This window comes from Vulpes lagopus, chromosome 8 (assembly GCF_018345385.1).
Source record: "Vulpes lagopus strain Blue_001 chromosome 8, ASM1834538v1, whole genome shotgun sequence".
NCBI classification, from domain to species: Eukaryota; Metazoa; Chordata; class Mammalia; order Carnivora; family Canidae; genus Vulpes; species Vulpes lagopus.
This window is the reverse complement of record NC_054831.1, coordinates 46,567,394-46,589,062: the sequence shown is the minus strand read 5'-3', so window position 1 is coordinate 46,589,062 and position 21,669 is coordinate 46,567,394. Positions and strand designations below refer to the sequence as shown.

Genomic DNA, 21,669 nt, shown 5'->3' with positions numbered 1-21,669 from the left:
TTGACAGTGTTCCCCAGTTATGTGTATTAAGGATGATTCCACTGAATTAAATTAGTTTTAGAGATCTTTGCTCATCTCTGACTCACTTCAGATTTGTGAAAAGAGAGAAAGGCAGTTTACCTTGAGTTTTGACTCATACTCATAATGATTAAGAGTCCTTGAAAGCTGCTGGAAATAATGTAATAATGCCTATAGTTTTATTCTTCGTATTGCATTTTAATGAAAGATCCTAACGAAAGATATATAAAAAGCAAAAAAGTCTACCACTGAATAATCAGTGCAGGTATTTAAAGTGAGAGGTGAGATTCTCCAAGAAGTAGTGATTGTATAACATGTCTTGTTACACTCCCTTTAGTAAGATGAGGGCACATTGGGGCATAAAATTTCCTTATGATATGTATGTCCCAGCTGGTACTAGCCAAGATACATTTCCTTGAATCATCCGAAACTATTCTGCTAAAATCTACACTGTGGCGTGATATGTTATAAAGCATCTATGTTGAAGTAAAATGGTCTAATACCAGAAATCAGAAGAATAACAAAAACGTGGAAGAGAAGGTTGGCAAGTCCCCATCTATCTGCCCTGCCCCTCACCCTATCCAGAGAACCCAAAAAGGGAAAGAGGGCAAATGAGAATAAACAAAGAGAGAAGGGCGTCTCCACAAAGCTGAGCCCCCTGAAAACCTGCTTTCTAAGGAGACTATTTCCTAGCGCGGGCAGAAGATGCTACAGGCAATGTGGGGGCAAACCACAGTAATTTATTTTGCACACAGCTATACTCAAAACACACCATGATTTATTCCTTTATAGCAGCTTTATTGGGATAGAATTCACACACCATACAACTCACCTACCGACCAGTGCACCAACCAGTGCACAATTCACTAGTTTTTAGTATATTCATAGCATTGCACAACCATCACTGCGATCAAGTTTAGATTTTCATCACCCCAGCAATAAACCCCATACCCTTTAGCAATCCCACCATTCATTTTTACTCAAGCACAAGGAGAAAAATTCTGTATTTATATACCTGGATTTATAATATAGTCATTTTATTTTTACAAGAGTCATGGTGTAATTGGGGATAAAGCAACTTGAGAATTACTTAGCTAATCCAGTTTAGGTTTTTTTGTAAACATTTTTATGATTTTTAAAAATTTTCTAAAATTCAACATTTTATGCTGTTTCTGGAGATAGAACTCTATAGTCTACCTGAATCCTTATTGGTCATTTACAGAACCTACTGTGTCACCCATCTAATGAGAACGTTCTTTGGAAATACTTTGTGACCTTTTGTTTAAATGTCATATTGAGTAGGTTCCTTTTATTTTTATTTATTTATTTGTTTATTTTTGAAGATTTTATTTATTTATTCATGAGAGACATAGAGAGAGAGAGGCAGAGACATAGGCAGAGGGAGAAGCAGGCTCCACACAGGGAGCCCGACATGGGACTCGATCCCGGGTTTCCAGGATCATGCCCTGGACGGAAGGCGGCGCTAAACCCCTGAGCCACTGGGGCTGCCCAAGTAGGTTCCTTTTAATAATTAATTCCCAGAACCTGTAGAACAGAAGTTTAGCCAATCAGAATGCAAAACAATTCTGTATGACAGGGGCTCCTGGATGGCTCAGTCAGTTGAGTGCCTGACTCTTGCTTTAGGCTCAGGTCATGATCTCAGGGTAGTGGGATCCAGACCTGTGTGGCTCTGCACTCAGTATGGAATCTGCTCAAAATTCTTTCCCTCTCCTTCCCTCCCCCTCCCCCAACTCACATGTTTTCTCTTTCTAAAATAAATAGATAAATAAAAATCTTTTTTAAAAATCTATATGGCAAAACATTATACAAATTTCAAGTTAGGAGATAAAAAATACTGTGTGTAAAATGTGTCTTATGAAGGACTAAATTTTGTAACACAGAGAGTATATGCTGATCAATAAAGAAAAGGACAAACAGAAAAGCCCAAATGACAAAATTTTCAAGAAGTAGTTGCAAAATATAAATTAACACAAGAGTGTAATGCCATTTTTACTCAACATGTAAAGAACGTGTTGTATGGGCACCTGGGTGGCTCAGTCCTTAAGCATCTGCCTTCTGCTCAGGTCATGATCCCAGGGTCCTGCTCAATGGGGATCCTGCTTCTCCCTCTCCCTCTGCCCCCCTCCTCCTTCCCCTCCTTCCCTCTCTCTTTTTCTTTCAAATAAATAAATATTAATAAAAAAAGGATGTGTTGTGAAAGCAAGAGGAAAATCATTCTCATACAAAGTTGATGAGAATCTGGATAGTGCCAAACAGCTCTAATTTATACAAATTTTAAATGCTCATTTGTCTTTGATCATTGATCCAGCAACTGTCTCTAGAAATTTTGTGTACACAAGTTTATATGTCAAGTTTATTGCAGTTTATATATAACCACAAAAATCTAAAGAAAAACTAAAAGCTATTAACAGAGGTCTGGCTAAATAAATTAAGATATATCCATTTAATGTAATACTGCACTGTCACTAATAAATATTAAGCCTATTTAAATGGGCCAATATAGAAAGTTGCACAATACATATTATTAAGTAGGGAAAAAAATCAAAATATCAATATTATATATTATATTCTGTTTGAATAAAAAGAGCACATATACACATATATGTTCACATATGCATCTTTTTGCATGCTTATATATGCGCTGACATTTTATGACAGACTCCCAAGAAATTATCACTGATTATCTTCTGGGTGCTAAACTAAATGGGGAAGTAGGGGAGAGACATTTTTACATTATACCTTTCTTTATTGTTTGGGTTTGTTCTAATAAAACCTAAACTTTGTAAAATTTAAGAGCATTTTTACATTTAAAAATCAATGCTCATATATTACAAAAAATTGAAAATGCAGAAAAAACTTCTTAAAAATGTAATCCCTTGACCTAGGGAGGAAAAACAGCATTAAAACTCTTCATAAATATCCTTTGAAACATTTATTTTCATACATATGCACTGTATGCTCTCATTTGATAATCCACTTTTTTCATGACATATATTCTATGTGAACACATAGAATATTCTATGTCATGAAATACTATTTTATAGTACATTTTAAATAAATGTATCCTTAGTAATTGTCTGGTTGTGATAGCCTGTTTGGGCATTTTCTCTTAATTTCCCTTCATATATAGAAAGAAAAAAGGTTGGGAGAAAACAGTAATCAAGATGTAAAAATAAAAATATTATAGGCGAGGAATGAACAATGACCCTGAAAATCAAAAGCCATATTCCTTATTTTATTTTATTTTATTTTATTTTGTTTTGTTTTATTTATTTACTCATGAGATACACAGAAAGAGAGGCAGAGACATAGGCGGAGAGAGAAGTAGGCTCCCTGTAGGGAGCCTGATGCAGGACTCTATCCCAGGACCCCAGGATCACGACCTGAGCCAAAGGCAGACACTCAACCACTGAGCCACCTAGGTGCTCCAAGCAAAATTTCTTCTTAAAAAATAATATGTATCACCAAATCTTTGGGGGGAAGAAAAAGATGAGGAAATGAACCAGAATCCCAAGATGTCTTATGCTGTATTCCTAACAAAACTGACAAAAAGGAACTTAAATAATTTTTAAAAATGAAAAAAATCAATAAATCTTCAGCTGTATACAAACAAAGAAAGAAGTCTAGTTTATAAACTTTAAAAAGTGGTTGCTAAGTAAGGGCACGGAAAATCCTAGTATGTCCCAGCATGACTTAGCTCCTAACTTCTAATTTGAGATTTACTGCTTTCTTTTAACTTTTTTTGCTTTGTTTGGATTTTTACAATGGGTATATATCATCCCTATACAAACAATAAATCCATTTAAAACATTTTGATAGGCATTTTCAAAGAAGAGGAAAAGTCTTCATTAAATGTTTATATTTGGCACGTATGAATATGCTTTCCTCCCTAAGTGAGGCCCAGTGGACCTCATGTAGACTCCTGTCGTTACTAAGAGACCATCATGTTCAATATTGTCTCTCTTAGCCTAAATGATGTTTAGGACTCTTTGATTTTTGTTGGGTACATGATGTGCCAGGAAGGCTGAGGAGAACAAGATGACTTTTCTGTTTTCTAACAGAGAATAGGCTTTTAGCAACTATTTAAATACATTTCTGCTAATATTTTCAGAAAAGAATAAAACCCTCTCTATGTGAAATTGAATGTCTTTAAATATCTCTTGACACTTTTTCTTTGTTTTTCGAAATAAAGGACCAAATTTACCATAAAAATACAAGTTTACCTTAGCTCAACATCTCCGTTTACTGGGTAAATATTTGAAGATGATAAGTCTAGCCATGAAAAGAAGCCTACTGAAGTCATTCAGTGAATTACTCTACCAGAGATAACTACCATGAGGATTACAGTAATGACTCATTTGTTTGATGGCTGAGGGCCAAGTGCAAATAGAATGTCATCTGATTTCAGACAGCTTCCCTGCAAGTCGACTATATTATCTCCCTTCTACCCAGACCCTTTTTACTGAAAGACCACAATCCCTCCAAAATCCTATATACTGTCATATCAGATGGCTGTCTTCCTATGACTACAAAATTTATTAGCCTTGAAATACTATAACCCAGGGACTTACATAAGTACTGCACAGGGAATTCGTTTCAAGCCACATTTGACCCCTTGTTTTAAAGGTGATCTTCAAATAGGTTTAAGGGAAATAAATCAGATTTTCAACCCATAGTCTGCTTTCTCCTAATAAAAAAAGAAAAGAGGCTTTAAATGTTTCTAACCTTTTTCTTCTTTTCTTCACTTTGGAACAGAAGATTAATCACATCTACCCAGAGATGTAATTTAATGTCTGTCATTTGGAATAGAAGGGAAAATAGATAAATGGCTCATGAAGAGAGTACTTTAAAATTAAACTATACAACCAAAGATTTTATTAGGCTGCTAATCCATCCTGCTGATGGGGAGGATACTTCTCATTAAAAAGTCAAGTAACAAGGAAACATGAGAAACAGGATAATAAATATTACACTCTTTGGCAAAGTGAGGAAAGGAAATTTTAAGTTTTCAGAGTATGAGAGAATTACCCATAAGAATTAATTCACCCTTAAAATGTCCCTCTCACATTGCATAAATGTGAAAGAATTTGGAAAGAAGAAATTGTTCAGAAGTTTGTCTTATCCAGGAAAACTTTGTCGTTCATAACTTTACATTCCCTATTTATGGGTGGGCATACTTTCCGGCAAAGGTTTCTATTTGTATCTGATATAACACTGTGCTTAACAAAAAACCTAGCTACAAGACTTAAGTGATTAAATTATGCTCATGAGATCAGTTCCTAGATAATGGCCTTCCTCAGGTTTTCATTGAATAAAAACCGGGAATTTTGTTTTAAAGATAATATTTATGGCTACTCTCCCCAAATTCCCATTTTCTTATTCTTCCCTACACACAGTATCTTTTGTGATCTGTGAGCAGCTCAGATCATGCAGCCAGAAATCTAGTGATCAGCGTAACAGGTCGCAGAAATGGTGGCAAATATCTTATCTGCTTGTACAACATTTTAATTGTTCCATCCAAAACTCAAAGACCCATCCGAGCTGCTAAAAATGCAGGTCTGGGAATAGCTGGGATATTCACCAGGATTGCCCATTTCACATTGGTTTAGCCATTTTCAGGTGTTCATCTCCCTGCCTTGTCCATTCGGACGGGTCATCTGTGGTTCTTGGACAACCTGTGATGTCCCCCCAAGACTTTAACATGTCACATCATTAGCTGTGTGTGACAAGTGTGTCACCTAAGAAATTGCTGACTGTAGAATAGCAGGATTTATCTTCTGAGGCAAGCTCACTCTGCCAAAGGTATAAGCAATCCAGAAACATTTCTTCTTTCCAATTGTATTGCAAGGTAATATTTGGGGACTCACCACCCAGCTGGAAACACAGTTACTTTCTCAGCATGGGCAGTAGTAGGGCTGAGGGGAGGTGGTTAACCTGGAGAAGTTTAGAATACATTATTGATCTTAGGAAGCAAAATTTATATCTGACTTGCATTAAACCTGTGAAACTTTGTCTCTGGCTTTTCAAATTTCTTTATCCTATTTAATCTTCAAAAGAAATAAACTGACTTGCTGTTTTTCCTGGAGCAGTAGAATAGTCAGGAACACTAAGTCTAGAAAAGTGGTCCTAATGTGGGTGTTGTCTGGTTCACGTACTGAGTTATTTTAAAAAGGAAAAGAATTTATTTCATCCCTGTTTCCTGGGTTCTTTCATGCCGCTACCTTCAAAGAGTACCCTAGAAATCCATAGGCATAATGGATTCACAGAAAATGAATTTATATGCAGCACTTAATTTAATTTTTTGAATAGATCTCCCTGGTGGCACTCTTCAGAGACTTTTAGAAAAGAAGTATTGCTTGTGTGGCACCAAGGGGGAACTCTTACTAAAATCTTTTTTTCTTCAGGATAGGTACTTCTGTAATATGCCAAGAAGTCACTAATTCTAAAGCCTGTTCATAGTTAGAACAATAGATAAACCGTTGCGGAAAAACATGATTGGCTGCCATACTTTTATGTATTTTCTTGGAAGGAAATGAAAACTTTCTTAAGAACCTATTTAGCCTTTAGATAATGTGCCTCCAGAACTACTACTACTTCTACTACTAGTAGTTCTTCTTCTTCTTCTCCTTCTCCTTCTTCTCCTTCTTCTTCTTCTTCTTCAGAAGAAGAAGAAGATTTTTTTTATTTATTTGAGAGTAGTGAGAGAAATAGAGAAAGTTTGCCCACGAGTAGGAGGGAGAAGCAGACAGCCAGCTGGGAGCCAGACATGGTGTTCTATCCCAGGACTCTGAGATCATGGCTTGACCCAAGGCAGATGCTTAACCAACTGAGCCACGTAGGCGCCCCTGTCTAGGGAACTTCTAGCATTTTAATCCCCTCCTGTAAGTGGTACTATTATTTTAGGTACAGAACACCTTTATGCTATCTCCATAGTAATTATTTATGGTGGAAAAACAATCACAAGTTGTTTGCAAAGTTTTATTTCTTTAGACTATAGAACCATTACTTTAATCATTACTTCTGCATTCTAAGGCTCTGATTATTTTAATTTTGATTATGGGGTCACAAACCAGTAGAGGAATTATATATTAAAACATGAATTTGAAGAGTTTAGGGTGGGGATCCCTGGGTGGCGCAGCGGTTTGGCGCCTGCCTTTGGCCCAGGGCGCGATCCTGGAGACCCGGGATCGAATCCCACATCAGGCTCCTGGTGCATGGAGCCTGCTTCTCCCTCCGCCTGTGTCTCTGCCTCTCTCTCTCTCTCTCTCTGTGACTATCATAAATAAATAAAAAATTTAAAAAAAAAAAAAAAAGAAGAGTTTAGGGAGGGTATGGCTGATTCAATTCCTGACTTTTTGTGCTCTGCCAAATGTACACATTTGTGTTACCTGTTTCTTCCCTGAAGTAGCTAAGTTTTATCAACTCCTGTGATTGTCCCTATTCCTTGAAGGCAAAACCTTTAAATTAAATTCCATCCCAATGAGATTTTGCTCAGAAGTAGATTTGCATTGCTATTCTTGAGTATTACTCAATCCTTTTATAACCACATAAGTTCAGCTTATCATTTATCATGACGTTCTGATTATTTTCTTCTATACCAGGGTTGGAATGTTTATTCCTGTCCTATAGTTAGGGTTTTTTTTTCCCCCCTTCAGCTTCCCTATTGAGTTTTTATTTTTTTCCTCCTTGAGATGACAGAGCTGGCTCAAAGATGATTTTGGTAGGAGAATTATCATATATACATATGGTCCAAAATATATATATATATATTTTTTATTGGAGTTCAATTTGCCAGCATATAGTATAACACCCAGTGCTCATCCCATCAAGTGCCCCCCTCAGTGTCCGTCACTCAGTCACCCCATCCCCCTGCCCACCTCCCCTTCTGCTACCCCTTATTCGTTTCCCAGAGTTAGGAGTCTCTCATGTCTGTCACCATCTCTGATTTTTCCTACCCATTTTCTCTCCTTTCCCCTATAATCCCTTTCTCTATTTTTTATATTCCCTGTATGAGTGAAACCATATAATGATTGTCCTTCTCCGATTGACTTACTTCACTCAGCATAATACCCTCCAGCTCCATCCATGTCCACTCCTGATCAAAACAATTCAGAGTGTAGGGATAGAGGGAACTTTCCTCACCATCTTAAAAGCCATCTATGAAAAGCCCACAGCAAATATCATTCTCAATGGGGAAGCACTGGGAGCCTTTCCCCTAAGATCAGGAACACGACAGGGATGTCCACTCTCACCACTGCTGTTCAACATAGTACTAGAAGTCCTCGCCTCAGCACTCAAACAACAAAAGGAAATGAAAGGCGTTCAAGTTGGCAAAGAAGAAGTCAAACTCTCCCTTTTTGCAGATGACATGATACTGTACATAGAAAACCCAAAAGACTCCACCCCACGATTGCTAGAACTCATACAGCAATTCGGCAGTGTGGCAGGATACAAAATCAATGCCCAGAAATCAGTGGCATTTCTCTACCCTGACAATGAGACTGAAGAAAGAGAAATTAAGGAGTCAATCCCATTTATAATTGCACCCAAAAGCATAAGGTACCTAGAAATAAACCTAACCAAAGAGGTAGAGGATCTATACCCTAAAAACTACAGAACACTTCTGAAAGAAATTGAGGAAGACACAAAGAGATGGAAAACTATATCATGCTCATGGATTGGAAGAATTAATATTGTGAAAATGTTTATGCTACCCAGCCAATTTACACATTCAGTGCAATCCCTATCAAAATACCATGGACTTGGGCAGCCCCGGTGGCTCAGTGGTTTAGCGCCGCCTTCAGTCCGGGTGTGATCCTGGAGACCCCGGATCAAGTCCCACATCAGGCTCTCTGCATGTAGCCTGCTTCTCCCTCTGCCCGTGTCTCTGCCTCTCTTTCTCTGTGCCTCTTATGAATAAATAAATAAAATATTTTTAAAAAAATACCATGGACTTTCTTCAGAGAGTTGGAACAAATAATCTTAAGATTTGTGTGGAATCAGAAAAGACCCCAAAAAGCCAGGGGAATATTGAAAAAGAAAAACAGAGCCCCGGGCATCACAATGCCGGATTTCAGGTTGTACTACAAAGCTATGATCATCAAGACAGTGTGGTACTGGCACAAAAACAGACACATAGATCAATGGAACAGAATAGAGAACCCAGAAATGGGCCCTCAACTCTATGGAGAATTATCTCCTCAGGTCTTATCTTTACCTTCAGACACAAAAGCATGACTCCCAAATCTCATTTACTCAATGTGGAGTCAGGTTTGGTTGTCTTTTCTCAGGATGAGACTCCGATGATTTCTCTTCAAATGCAGGTATACCCCCTCCTGGTAGACAATCTCTATTTCCAATCAGGCTTGATGTCCTGAACATCTAGATGAGGGTCAGTGACTTTCTGGAAACTTCTTTTATATGTAAACTCCTCCCCCTATCAAGAACCTGGGTCCTCTTCTTTAATTGACCAGGTGATAAGCTGGATAGCTCAGGCCCACCTTGCACAGCGGTACTTAATTGTAGCATAGATATTTTTCTTGAGCTGTGTGCCTCCCAGCAAAGCAGTTCTAAGCCTTTCTAGGTATAAGAAACCACCCAGGAAACATATTAAAAATATAAATTCCTAGATTGTTGGTCTAGGGGAAGGGGTTTGGGAAATTGAATATTTACCAATAACCCTCAAGTGATTCTTACCATTAAGGAAGTCAAGAAACAAACACTCTTTTTAAATATTGCTCTCAGTAAGTTGTTGGGGTCTATCTGTTATTTATTCCTTTCTAGAGCAACTAACTCCTATTTATTACCATCTTATGGCCCTGTTTCTTAAATTATTATTTGAGTGTTAGAATCACAGTCAGCTAAGGTGCTTGCTCAAGATCTATTTCAACCCTATGGGGTTGGAACCTCTGGGGACCTGGGCCCAGGAACCTTTTTCACATGCTCCTTCAGATCAGAGTCACTGACTTAAGGATACCTCTCCATAGCATTAGCTTTAATGTGAATACAAATTACTAGGAACACTGGTAAAATGCATATTCTGATTCAGTAGGTCTGGAGTGGAACTTAAGATCCTACAAGCTTCCAGGTGATGCTGAGGCTGCTGGTCCATGGACCACATCAGCACAAGGTAGGAAGGAATGTTCCTAAACAGAACCCAAACTATTGGACAGCACAGAGCCTGTGAGTTTGTTTTAGTGGGAGAAGAGCAGACCCCATTGTCATCTAAATGGTTCTAGTCCTAATCCCATTAAGGGGGCATGTGACAATTCAGAATAAAACCTTATCCTTTGTGAATGACATACCTGGCTTTCTCAACTCTCATTACTTTGTGTTGTCCACCAGCTCCACACCTTCATCTTTCCCAGTGAGGCCCCTTCCAGACCTCCTGACCATGAAGCACTCAGACCTGTGCTAGACCACTGAACCAAAGATGTACATTATCCTTGCTTCTGCATGGCTGAGATAAAGCCAGACATAGAGGAGCCTTCCCAACGAGAAAGCTAAAGCTATCAAGTTTAATTTCAATTTATAGTTCTATGCTCTTTTTTGGCGGGGGAGCTTCTTTTATATCCTTTTCTTTTCCCTAGGAGTTCATACCCATTTTCTAGCTTTCAGTTCTTGAGTAATTTATCTGTTTCTTATTTCTTGTCTATTTTCAGAGCCTTTCTATTTTATAGCTAACAAGAACCAGGTGGTCATGAGTTGCTAATAAATGTGAATTCTTATTCTTTTTCCAAAGTCTGCTTTCAGCTAGGTCTCAGTATGATAGTTTATTGTTTTTGAACATGTGAATTGGGACCAATCTAAAGTGGGACAGATACCTGTTGCTTTTTCAAGATTGATTTGTCTTGCTAATTCATCTCATTCTGTTAATTTTATCCCTCTTTCCAAATGCCACATTGTACAATTACTTCAAACTCTGAGCCTCTGAATTTCGTTTAGTAATTTTCTTATCTGTGTACCAGAGAATGGCAAAAGCTTTCTGATCTGTGGATCCACACCATCAGGATCACCACGGGATTTTGTTAATGCCCCAGGTCCCACTTCCAGTGATTCTAATTGAATAGGTCAAGGGAAGGACAAGGATTTGTAAAGAGCTGGAGAGTCTGTCCTTTATCCTGCAGGAGGACCATAGGCCTTGGTAAACACTCGCTCCCTGCCCTTTGGCATGTGATGTCACTGCATGTACAGACCCTTCATCAGGACTCAGCAGTACACCCACCAAAGATCGTGTAGGCTGAAATTGTCCTGTCCACCCCACACCCCATCTTGGTGCATCCTTGAGTTTTGTGGACTCCATCTTTGCATCATACCCGAAGTTAGTCTGTTCTGTCCATTTCCATTTCCTTCACCATAGCTCAAGCCAGCATCTTTTCTCACCTATATTAGCCCCTTTGAAACCCTTTCTCTATGTAACAGCCAGGGTGACCTTGTAGACTCACAAATAAAATGGCTTTGCCTAAAACCCTTCTATAACTCCCCATCTTGCATAAAGTACAATCCAAACCTCTCTCTTAGTCTTCTCACACCTGACTTGATTGATCTCTTCCCTGCCTCCCTTTGTTTCCTCTAATCCGCACATGGCTGGCTCTTCCTTGTGTTCAGAGCTCACCTTCAATGTCCTCTACTCCCAGACACCTTCCCTGACCACCAGTAGAGAAAAACCACTCACTCAGCCACTCACTGTCACATCACCCTTTCAATTCTTGGCAAAGCACTTATAAAACCAGCACTTGTTCTTGTTTTTTTTTGTTTTGTTTGAGATTTTATCTATTTTTCATGAAAGACACAGGGAGAGAGACAGAGATATAGGCAGAGGGAGAAGCAGTGGGACTCGATCTCAGGACTCCGGGATCATGACCTGAGCCAAAGGCAGATGCTCAAATGAATGAATTTAATCTGAGCAGGAAGTATGTGCAGAAGTTAGCCAGGTGAGGTAGTAGTATGGCCAACTTGAGTCTTATGCTGGGAAATGAAGGTTTTAATGCTCAGAGGTAGGAAGATATTTAGTGCATGTAAGAAACTGAAATATTGTACCCAAAGGAAAGATGAGACAGAGGCTGAGGTAGACAGGAATCTTATGGAGTGTGCCAAGGATGTTCTCAAAAAGCAGCAAGGAGTCACGGAAAGGTTTTTGGCAGGGGAATAACAAGAGATTTTCTGCAAAAAATTCTCAAGAAATGCTTGTCCTGAAGTTGTGTCACACCTGCTGCAGTAGATTGACTAATGACCACCCAAAGATATCAACTCTTAAATGTTACCTTATTTGGAAAAAGCAGCTTTGCAGATATAATTAGGCTAAGGATCTGGAGATGAGGAGACTACTTTGGATTATTCAGGAGGTCCCGAACACAAACGTCCTCATATGAGCCAGGCAAAAGGAGATAAAACAGGCACACAGAGCAGATGTTCGTGCAGGGATGGAAGCATAGATGTCAGTGGTGTGGCCACAAGTCAAGGAATGCCTGGAGCTACCAGAACTTGGAAGAGGCAAGAAATGAATTTTTCCCTAGAGAGCCTTTGGAGGGACCGTGGCCCTGCAACACCTTGATTTTGGTCTTCTGGTCTCCAGCATCTTGAGTGAATACATTTTGGTCACTTTAAGTTACCACGTTTGCAGCAATTTGTTATAGCAGCCTTCATAAATTAACACACGCACTTTGCAAAAAAGAAGAAATAGAAATAGAAATTCAGATGATGTGCGCTGTCACACATGGGAACCCACCCCATCAGTGTAGGCCCAGAGTGTGAGACTGGAGATGTTCGTTCATCTGCTGTTTCTGCAGTCAGCCTTTTCCCCTTGTGAATGTTCTCATGACTCTAATGGATGAAGGTAAGCCTGTTTCATACGACATGATGCTTGACTCAAGCCAGTTACTTTATTTGAGGCTAAAAGGGAGAGCTGTGTGTGTTATAGAAACAAAGACCAACCAACCAAACAAGATCATGCTAAGGCTATTTATTTTTTGCTAGAGCAAAGGAGTTAGCCGCCATCATTTGCATTTTGGCAGAGACTTAGAGCAGGCAGAGGAGTGGGAGAGCTTTATAAACGGCGAAAAGGGAAGGCTTCAGGTGTGGGCTGATTGTTGGTGTGGGGAAGCTGTGGGTGGGCTAGCTGTGTGATTGGCTGGGGTACATATTTAGCTTTCTCTGGTTTGAAGTTGGAAACAAGGACAAAAATTAGGGGAAGCTGTCATCTATTAATCAAGTCTTGGCCATGTTGGGCTGATTGTTACAGCAGTTACTGGTTAGCTTCCTGGGTCGTTACTAGGGAACGCAATCTGACTTGTGGCTAGTCTGACTTACAGCAGGCTGGCTTCCTGGCTGGTGAGCATAGATGAGGCTTGGCTTGCTTGCTGAAGTAGTGGGTCAGAGTTCTATTGTTCTGCATGGTCCAGCTATTGTCCATTTGTATACTCAGTCACTCAGTGTTCAGTGAAGACCGAGAATGCATCCCTCTTGAGCCAGATGACATGCATGCGTCTATCAACAGGAACACATTGGGAGGAAGGCCCTCAATGTCTGTAATTTGTTCAAACCTCCCACCAAAGGCACACAGGTTTCTGATGAGAAGCTCAGAGCGAGCCAAGGGGTGCTTCTCAATTTTAGTAACTGCTTTACTTTCAAAAAGATGAAGATTGTTAGTGGAGTTGTATGGGCTAATGAGGCAGCAGATCCTGGGCAAATGCAGGAAAAAAAAAAGGCTGCCCTCAGGGACAAGTTTAAAGCTTATGATGTTGGGCTTTTATGGGAAAACAAGCTTACCAACTACAGGTATATTTTAGACTTCCAGAAAGACAAGATCTTGACTTCATATTGGCAAAAGGGTATATGATGTGGCGTTTTGAGGCAATTCTGCCTGGCTTGACGAATAGGGTTACATATTCCCAGGCTCAGTAGGTAAGAAAGGTATCTGCCTGGATACCTGGCCTCAAACTAACATGGCCCGGGTAGCATTATTTGGGGCTGGGCTCCAAAAGTTTCATTGCAAGGTCAGGTGGTCCCTGGAAGGGAAATGATGACTTGGAGAGCAGCTATTTGGGCGATGTTCCTGGCCCTTCTCTATCACTAAGATTTGTACAGCGCAGAAGGCTGTGCCCCCATAACCTCCTCCATTCTCCAAACTCTCAAGTGAGAAACCCCCAGTGTTTCAAGGCCCCGTGTCCTCCCATGCTCTCAGAGATGGGTGAAGCAATCGACGCTGATCCAATTTTAGCAGACAATTGGAAGACCTTCAGTGTGGCCAGTTGCATCATCTGCACTATAGTGAATGCATAGAAGACTGAAACTATCAATTCATGTTGGCCACAGCTATAGAAAGAATGTGCAAAATGCATTGTTTCAGGGACCCAGGCAGGTGGTTAGTGATGGCTTCATAACACCCTCAAGGAGGAACTTAAGAATGGATGGAAGACCATGGGAAACGTGGCCTGATGAAGGGATCTAAGCAGTGGTTCTCAGCCAGGCATCACTGACATGAGGGACAAAGGAAATAACAGAATTCGTTTTAGGAAATGAGGACCGGACAGAACAAGGCACGGAGCAGCTTTTCTTGCCTAGTGTCTGGAGGTCGCCCTCCTTTCTCCCTCCTCCAGGGCTGAACCGCAAGGACTGCCTGACCAGCAGGCTGGGACCAAATGGACAAGAACACTCATGGGTGACAGAAATAAGATAGCAGGAACCTGGGTTACCAGGCTAATGTCTTAGAGCAAAACTGCTCCCACCCCAGACCTCCATATATGTCTACATTGTTATGAAGGGAAAATTAACTTTTATTTGACTGTTAGGAGAAAGGAAAGTATTTAGAGAAGAGAATCATTCTGAGGGGTGACTCTTGTGACATTAGTACAGAAAATCCCAGTGCCCTAAAGTCTTCTGCAGAGGTTACATAAAGGAGTCTCAGCCAATGAGTGCTTCCAGAGCTGGTTGGTGTTAGCTTCACAGCCAGCAGCCCTGGCTGTGGGAACACGTGTGCGCCATCTGGAGTGCTCAGCTGAGTGTTCTGAAAAGTTGTGGTGGGCCAGTCTAGGTGCTGGGTTTAGACACGCGTAGCTGTATTTTTAGAAGGTACTTTAAAAATCTCAATTTCTGGGACTTTACTCTCCAGCTAAGCGACTCCAACCAATGCCTTCACTTTCAGCTCAGTCTGCTACATACTTCGTTTTTGAAAAACCATGTCTCAGAGTGTTTCAATCTCGACTGCTTTTATTCTAGACATGCTGCATATGGAGCTTAGGGAAGTAACACTGGTTCCCAACCCCACAGCCAGTAGGGATGGGAATTTCACTGTCAAAGTGTCAGGATTGACTCAGAATGCAGGTGGCACAGGAATGAGAGAATGGGCTTCAGTCCTTGCTGGGGAGATGCAGACTGACCCTTCCTGCAAGGAGCCTGTATTTGGATATCCTGTGATGCTACTGTGAAGTGCAAAAATCATCATGTTTCTATCAGAAGTAAACCTTAGTTGCCAGACATAACCAAGAATGCTCTGTTAAGTTCACCAGTGCTGACAATCCAGAGACTAAGCAGGATGGTGAAGGCTTCAAAACCATGAGACAGACATGGTGAATCCTCCAAGCACCAGAGGTGCTCCAGAGAAAGCTGGACAGCCACTTCTAGAGACAGGAGAAGATACTCATGAATTAAGGAGAGTTGATTTGGTAACCGCTGATAACCTTGGCATTCTCAGAGGGCTCCTTCCAACTGAGGGCATGTGAACATGTAAGAGCGACGTGGTGGAGAGTTAGAGACAGAATCCCAAGTTCTCTCTCGGTCGTTGAGTTTGTGTCATTTTTATAAAAAGTCTCTAGAACTGAATGTGCTTCCTGACTCCCTTTTGCATATAACCAAAGAGAGGAATGCTATTCCATTTGGAGGCTTTGTGCTTTTGCCAAGTTGAGAGGAAGCTTATCTTTGTAATCAGGGTGGGGAGGAAAGCACAAAGCCTCTACTGCTCGTGATGGATTCTTCCAGGTGAACTTGCTCATCTCCTTAACAGTTCTGAACAACTGAATTTCGAGCAGGTATCAATTGAGAGGCCTCTGCTTGACGGTGCTTTTATTCTGGTTGGTTTTGAAAAGAGAGTAGAGGAGTAGAAACATACCTTGTTTAAAGAATATTCTCTAGCCAGCATGCAGCATGTCACTAAGGCTGTCTAGGCACGTGGGACTTCCCCTTTGCTCTTCAGAGTTCTACAGAAGGCACAAGTGGGTCCCTCTGAAGGCACTAATGTCCCTGCTGTGTGAACTCAGGTGAGGTGTTAGTGCCTGTGGTGGCATTCTGCCATCATTTCTCTTCTCTAGCACCTTCCACAACACTACAGCCTACCTACCAACTGTTTCTGAGTGGGGGGAGAATCTGCATAAGTGGAGGTTCTCATGCCACTGGGAACATGGCCAAAGAATTTGTTCCTGTTTTAGTCTCTTCCCTATACATCGGCATCTGGGTTGTCTTTCTAAATTTGTCCGTTACAGAAGGCTCATTTCTTGAATTGGGGTCCAGGGTGAAGGTGGAAAATATTCTAATTCCTATCTTACCAAATCTTGAGGACATCTGTAAGGCAAACATTCATAGAGACCATATGGAGAATTATACTTTCCTTCACAGAATTGTGAGTATAGGGACTTTCCAAAGCAGAGATTTAATTAAATCTGGTTTGCTTGCTGTGGTAGCTTCACTCACCAGACACCCATTTAATGTGCTTGATCTGATTTTCTATACTTTGGGTAGACTTCAACCTTTAGTAGCAAGAGAAATTACTATCTGGAAGCTTCAAGTGGCTTACCTGCAATCCTTCAATATTGTCTTTCTTTTCTTTTTTTAAGATGTATTTATTTATTTATTTATTTATTTATTTATTTATTTATTTATTTATAAAGAGAGAGAGCACAAGCAAGTGTGAGGGGCAGAGTGAGAGGGAGAGAGAATCTCAAGCAGACTCCATAGTGAGCATGGAGTCTGACATGGGGCTGGATCTCACGAGCCTGAGACATAGTGTCTGACACTTAACCCACTGCGCCACCCAGGCGCCCCCAATATGGTCTTTCTTAAGGAGTGTCTGTTCTGTCCATTCTCTCCACTGCCAAAGGAAATGCATCCCTCATAATACAAGGGTGCCAAAAATATCAGAATGAAGTGATTACCCTCCCAAAACAAATGGCCCCACAAGAGAGGGAGAATGGAGGGTGCTGTTTTTTTCCTTGCCAGAGGCTATGAAATTGTCTTTTGTGAGAACAAATAAGGGTTTCTGTTTTACTAGCCATTAGATCATATTATTTATGATGTTTCTAAGTTGTGGTTCTAAGCTGACAAAGATTTTGGTGTTCTCTCTAAAGTAATGAAGCATTTGTCCTTCTTCACTGCATTTTTCACCATTATAAAACACCATTACCATTTAAACTAATTAAAGTACTTAAAATTTAAACTTTAATGGGAAAGATGGTTGGAGTCTTTTGGTTTGTTGGTTTGTTTTTTTTTTTTCCTAATTTATGGCTTGGAGCTGCAATTTTCTTCAGTTGCTTTTATTTTGACCCTAGGAAAAAAGCAGTTGCTGTCATTGTTTTGTTTCTGTTTTCTGTTATTCAGCCCTAGCCTTTCAGAATTATTCTAATCCGTTATATGACTCATGAAGCTTCACTATTATCCTGAAGGCAAGAGGTACAAGATTTGTAATATTTGTAATTATCTTTCAGACTCCATGACCCCCAGCCTAATACTTCACTATAACTCCACTTCTGAAAGAGCATTTATTGTTTTGTTCTGTTCTGTTTCCTGATACGATAGGCATCTTGATAGAGTTGTAGCTCTAGTATCTTCATTTTTTACCCTAATGTCGATATGGGAACTGGTTGTTTGCAATGCTTCCCACTATCCACCATCACTTACTTGTCTCTCTGCCCCAACCATGGGCACTGATAGAAATTTTTCATCCTTTATTCACAGTAGGACAGCTTGCGTAAGTGACAACATCAGATCCTGGGGTCATGAGGAAGCCAGCAATCCAAGCCTAGGGTTCTGATAGAAGTCATTTAGCCTTACTGAGACCCAGTTTCCTTCTCTATAAAATGAGAAGTTGGATGAAGTCAGTGAATAGTAAGAGTTCACACAAGTGGTAAGAAGATCAGTAGCAGGCAGCCTGGGTGGCTCAGCGGTTTAGCACCACCTTCGGCCCAGGGCATGATCCTGGAGACCTGGGAATGAGTCCCACGTCAGGCTCCCTGTATGGAGCCTGCTTCTCCCTCTGCCTGTGTCTCTGCCTCTCTCTCTCTCTCTCTCTCTCTCTCTCTCTCTTTCTGTGTGTGTGTGTGTGTGTGTCTCATGAATAAATGAATAAATAATCTTAAAAAGAAAAAGAATCAGTAGCAATTTGGGCCAATATTTATGGAGGAACTTTACACACTTTTTCACATGCCAGGACTGGTTAGTACCAAGTGGAGTAGGAGGTGAGGGGGCAGACTAATAAATGGATACTTTTGATAGATTAATGATATGGTGAAAACTAGGTTCAAGAGAAGCAAGAGCAGCTCTAGAAGCATGGCATGAGCCCATGAGTTCTTTTCAATACTTCAAAAATCAAACAAAACGCCCACATTGGCTCTGATAAGGCTGAGCTACCTAACATCTTTATGGTAGCTACTACTTAGTGTAGTAAGATTGGTTCAGTTTTGCTGATCCCAGAGCCCTGGTTGGTAGTTGGAGCCATAACTAGCAGTTCTGGCACCTGTGGCAACCAGCACGCGACAAACCCTAAAATCAGCTTTTTAATTCATGTTGCGACTCACAGATGGGTGTTATTACCAATGTGCACCATCTGGTAGCTTCTTATTTTAACTTTTCATTCTTGCTCACTAGATACTGAGCTTTTTAAATTATTATTTTAAATTTAGTGACCCCTAAATATTCATGATCTGAGACAAAAAGTCCTGGTCATCCTGCCCTCGTTATAGCCCTGATTTTGAGTTAAAATGAACAATGTATTATTATTCAAAACAATTTGTTTCATACCAAGGTTTTTTCAAACATGAGTTTCATGACATAAAAATTAGCAAAAGAACCCTCAGTTTCAACAATGATTTCGTTCAAATTACTGGTGGCTAGAAGACTCCATACTGCACTACCAGGTGGTATTTTGAGTCCCAAAACTTTGTATTTTCTTCAGTATGCCTGCCATGCTCAGCACTTGGCACACTGTGGACACATGATGGAAGTTTAATTGGAAGCATGCCAGTGGACCAGCAATATTGCAGCCATCCAATCTGGTTGCTAATATATTTCCAAAAGGCCAGGCCAGTATCCAAGGCTAGGACAAATTCCAGGATTTGTTGTCTGTTACATGGACAGAGCCTTGAGCTAATTGGATGTCCTCTTCACATGTCCCAAAATCTATTTTGTGAATTAAACCTATGTAGACACACCTGTGGACACTGTCACCCCATGAGAATAATTTTTGAGGTTCTGGTTGTATCTTTTATTATATTTCTTGCTAACTTCTGTCATTTAATTTTTGCTGATATCTCTCTCTCTCTCTCTCTTTCTCTCTCTCTCTCTCTCTCTCCCTCTCCCTCCCTCTCCCTCTCCCTCTATAAGAAATAGAAGTCTATTTCAGGACCATCTGGCTAGGCTAGAGCAGCCAACAGTGACCCAAGTAACTACCAGGGAAGCCTGGATATGCTCAGTAATGCCCTGGATCATTTTCTCTCTGCTTTTGACAAAAAGACCACATAACTAATACCTCAAGGTGGAATTTCTTTCCTCTCTTTTTCTTCCTGAAATCCTTCCTCTTCTTTTTTGCCTCACTACCCCCTATAGTTCAATGCATAAGGCTCTCCAGGAGACATTCTCCCCTATCTCCTATGTACAGCCTTCCAACATTTGTATTTTATGTACACTTACATGTCTTCTCTATTAAACAATATGAACTACTTTGTTGGTCTGGGAAAAATAGGAAAAGATGTTTATATAAAGCCATTCAGAATGTATAAAGGAGAGAAAAACATGTTTTGAGCTCAGAAAATTAGAAATTTCATGATTAGGGAAGAAAATTTCAAATTCAAGCATCAGAAATAGATCTGGAATTATTATGATTTCTTTGTTATTGAAATATAAAATGGCAAAAAATGCATAAGGGAAAAGCTAATCAATAGATTTCAATTTTAGACTACTATACCTAAAAAGAATACCACATTTAAAGCTAACATACTTCAACAACTACCTACAAAGATAAATATTTTTAATGTGGTAGACAAAAGGAAAGAACTTTAATACAGAATGCATTCTTAGAAACCAATAAGAAGAAGAACATGCGAATTGCAAAGGGCCAAAGGACATGAGCAAATAATAGCAAAAGAATACAAATGGCTAAAAAGCATCTGCGAAAAAATATAGAACTTTATTGGTAATCAAGGCAATTCAGATTTAAGGCAATGAAGTCTGATATTGTGTAGAAATTAAAGATTTTTTGAGAAGATAGAACCTAACCTTAGTGAGGGGTTAGGCTATGAGTACTCTCATACTCTGATGGAAGTACAATTTGGGTCAGCCTCCCTGGAGGGCAGTTCGTCAAAAGCTTTTCAAAAGTGCATCTCTTTAGAATCAAAATCCTACTTTCTTCAACAGAATTTTTTAAGCACCTGCAATGTGCCTGGTTTCCAGTAACTAGAAACTAAATTTCATGTGCAGAGGTTAAATCTTTCCTAAAGAAATAATCAGATAAATGCACACTTATTTAGAAAGGTGTTTTTTAGCATAATTACTTATGGTAATGAAATGTTGAACCCAAGTTTAATGTTAAATTTCATGAACACAAACACCAAAGATTTAAATCTAACAAAAGCAAATTGTTTTTCATCCTCAGGCCTAGAACCATCCTATAAACACTGTTGTGTGGTGGCACACACTCACACGGTGCCCTTGTAGCAGGGTAAAGTCATCTCCACCAATTTGACCTCTTTTGAGCCAATGGTGTCATTTCTTAACATATGGCAAAAACAAACAAAAAACATCGCTAGCACTGCAAGGAATCCCTAAGACCAATAAATTGGGACCTGATGGGTAGAATCCTCAATCACTGCATATCTTGGTTTATGAGATTGACCTTTGGTCTAACATTTTTCTTGGAAGAAAGAACAATTTATCCTGAAAGAAATACATAAACACAAATAACACACAAGGCGGGTGGAGAGAACCAACAAAAACACCCTTTTACTAAGCTATTACTCCTCATCTATCCAAAATATTATTGTAAACAAGGTAAACTACAAGGCTTAGAGTATTATTTACTTCAGTGTCTAAGACGCCCGCCCACCGTACCCTTTCCTCATTGTTTTTTGGCTTTTGTTATAGATAAGCACTGGGTTGGCAGGAAGTAGATGCGGCTGAGGGTGGCCATATATATCTGTTTCCAGGTTTTCTGTGCATTTTGAATGGTTTGTGCCATGCTCCTATAATGATGTGTGGTTGTTGTTCTTTCTCCAGAATGTCGAGTGGTGAAGTCCACTTCTTACACCAAAATAGCTTCATCATCGCGCAGGAGCGCCACCAAGAGCCCGGGGCCTTCCAGGCGCAGCAAATCCCCTGCATCAACCAGCTCAGGTAAAGCACCACAGGAGATGAAGAAACTGTCTTGTTTCT

At 40.0% G+C, this 21,669-nt stretch overlaps 1 protein-coding gene across 5 annotated transcripts in view; it reads left to right on the top strand.

Moving 5' to 3' along the window:
• Positions 1 to 21,669, top strand: part of DCLK1 (doublecortin like kinase 1) — a 341,749-nt gene that overhangs the window by 223,507 nt on the left and 96,573 nt on the right. For all 5 annotated transcript variants that reach the window (XM_041768042.1, XM_041768040.1, XM_041768041.1 and 2 more), the window contains exon 5: positions 21,514 to 21,630. In XM_041768042.1, coding sequence (XP_041623976.1) covers positions 21,514 to 21,630 — 117 coding nt within the window. The remainder of the gene's footprint in view (positions 1 to 21,513; positions 21,631 to 21,669) is intronic.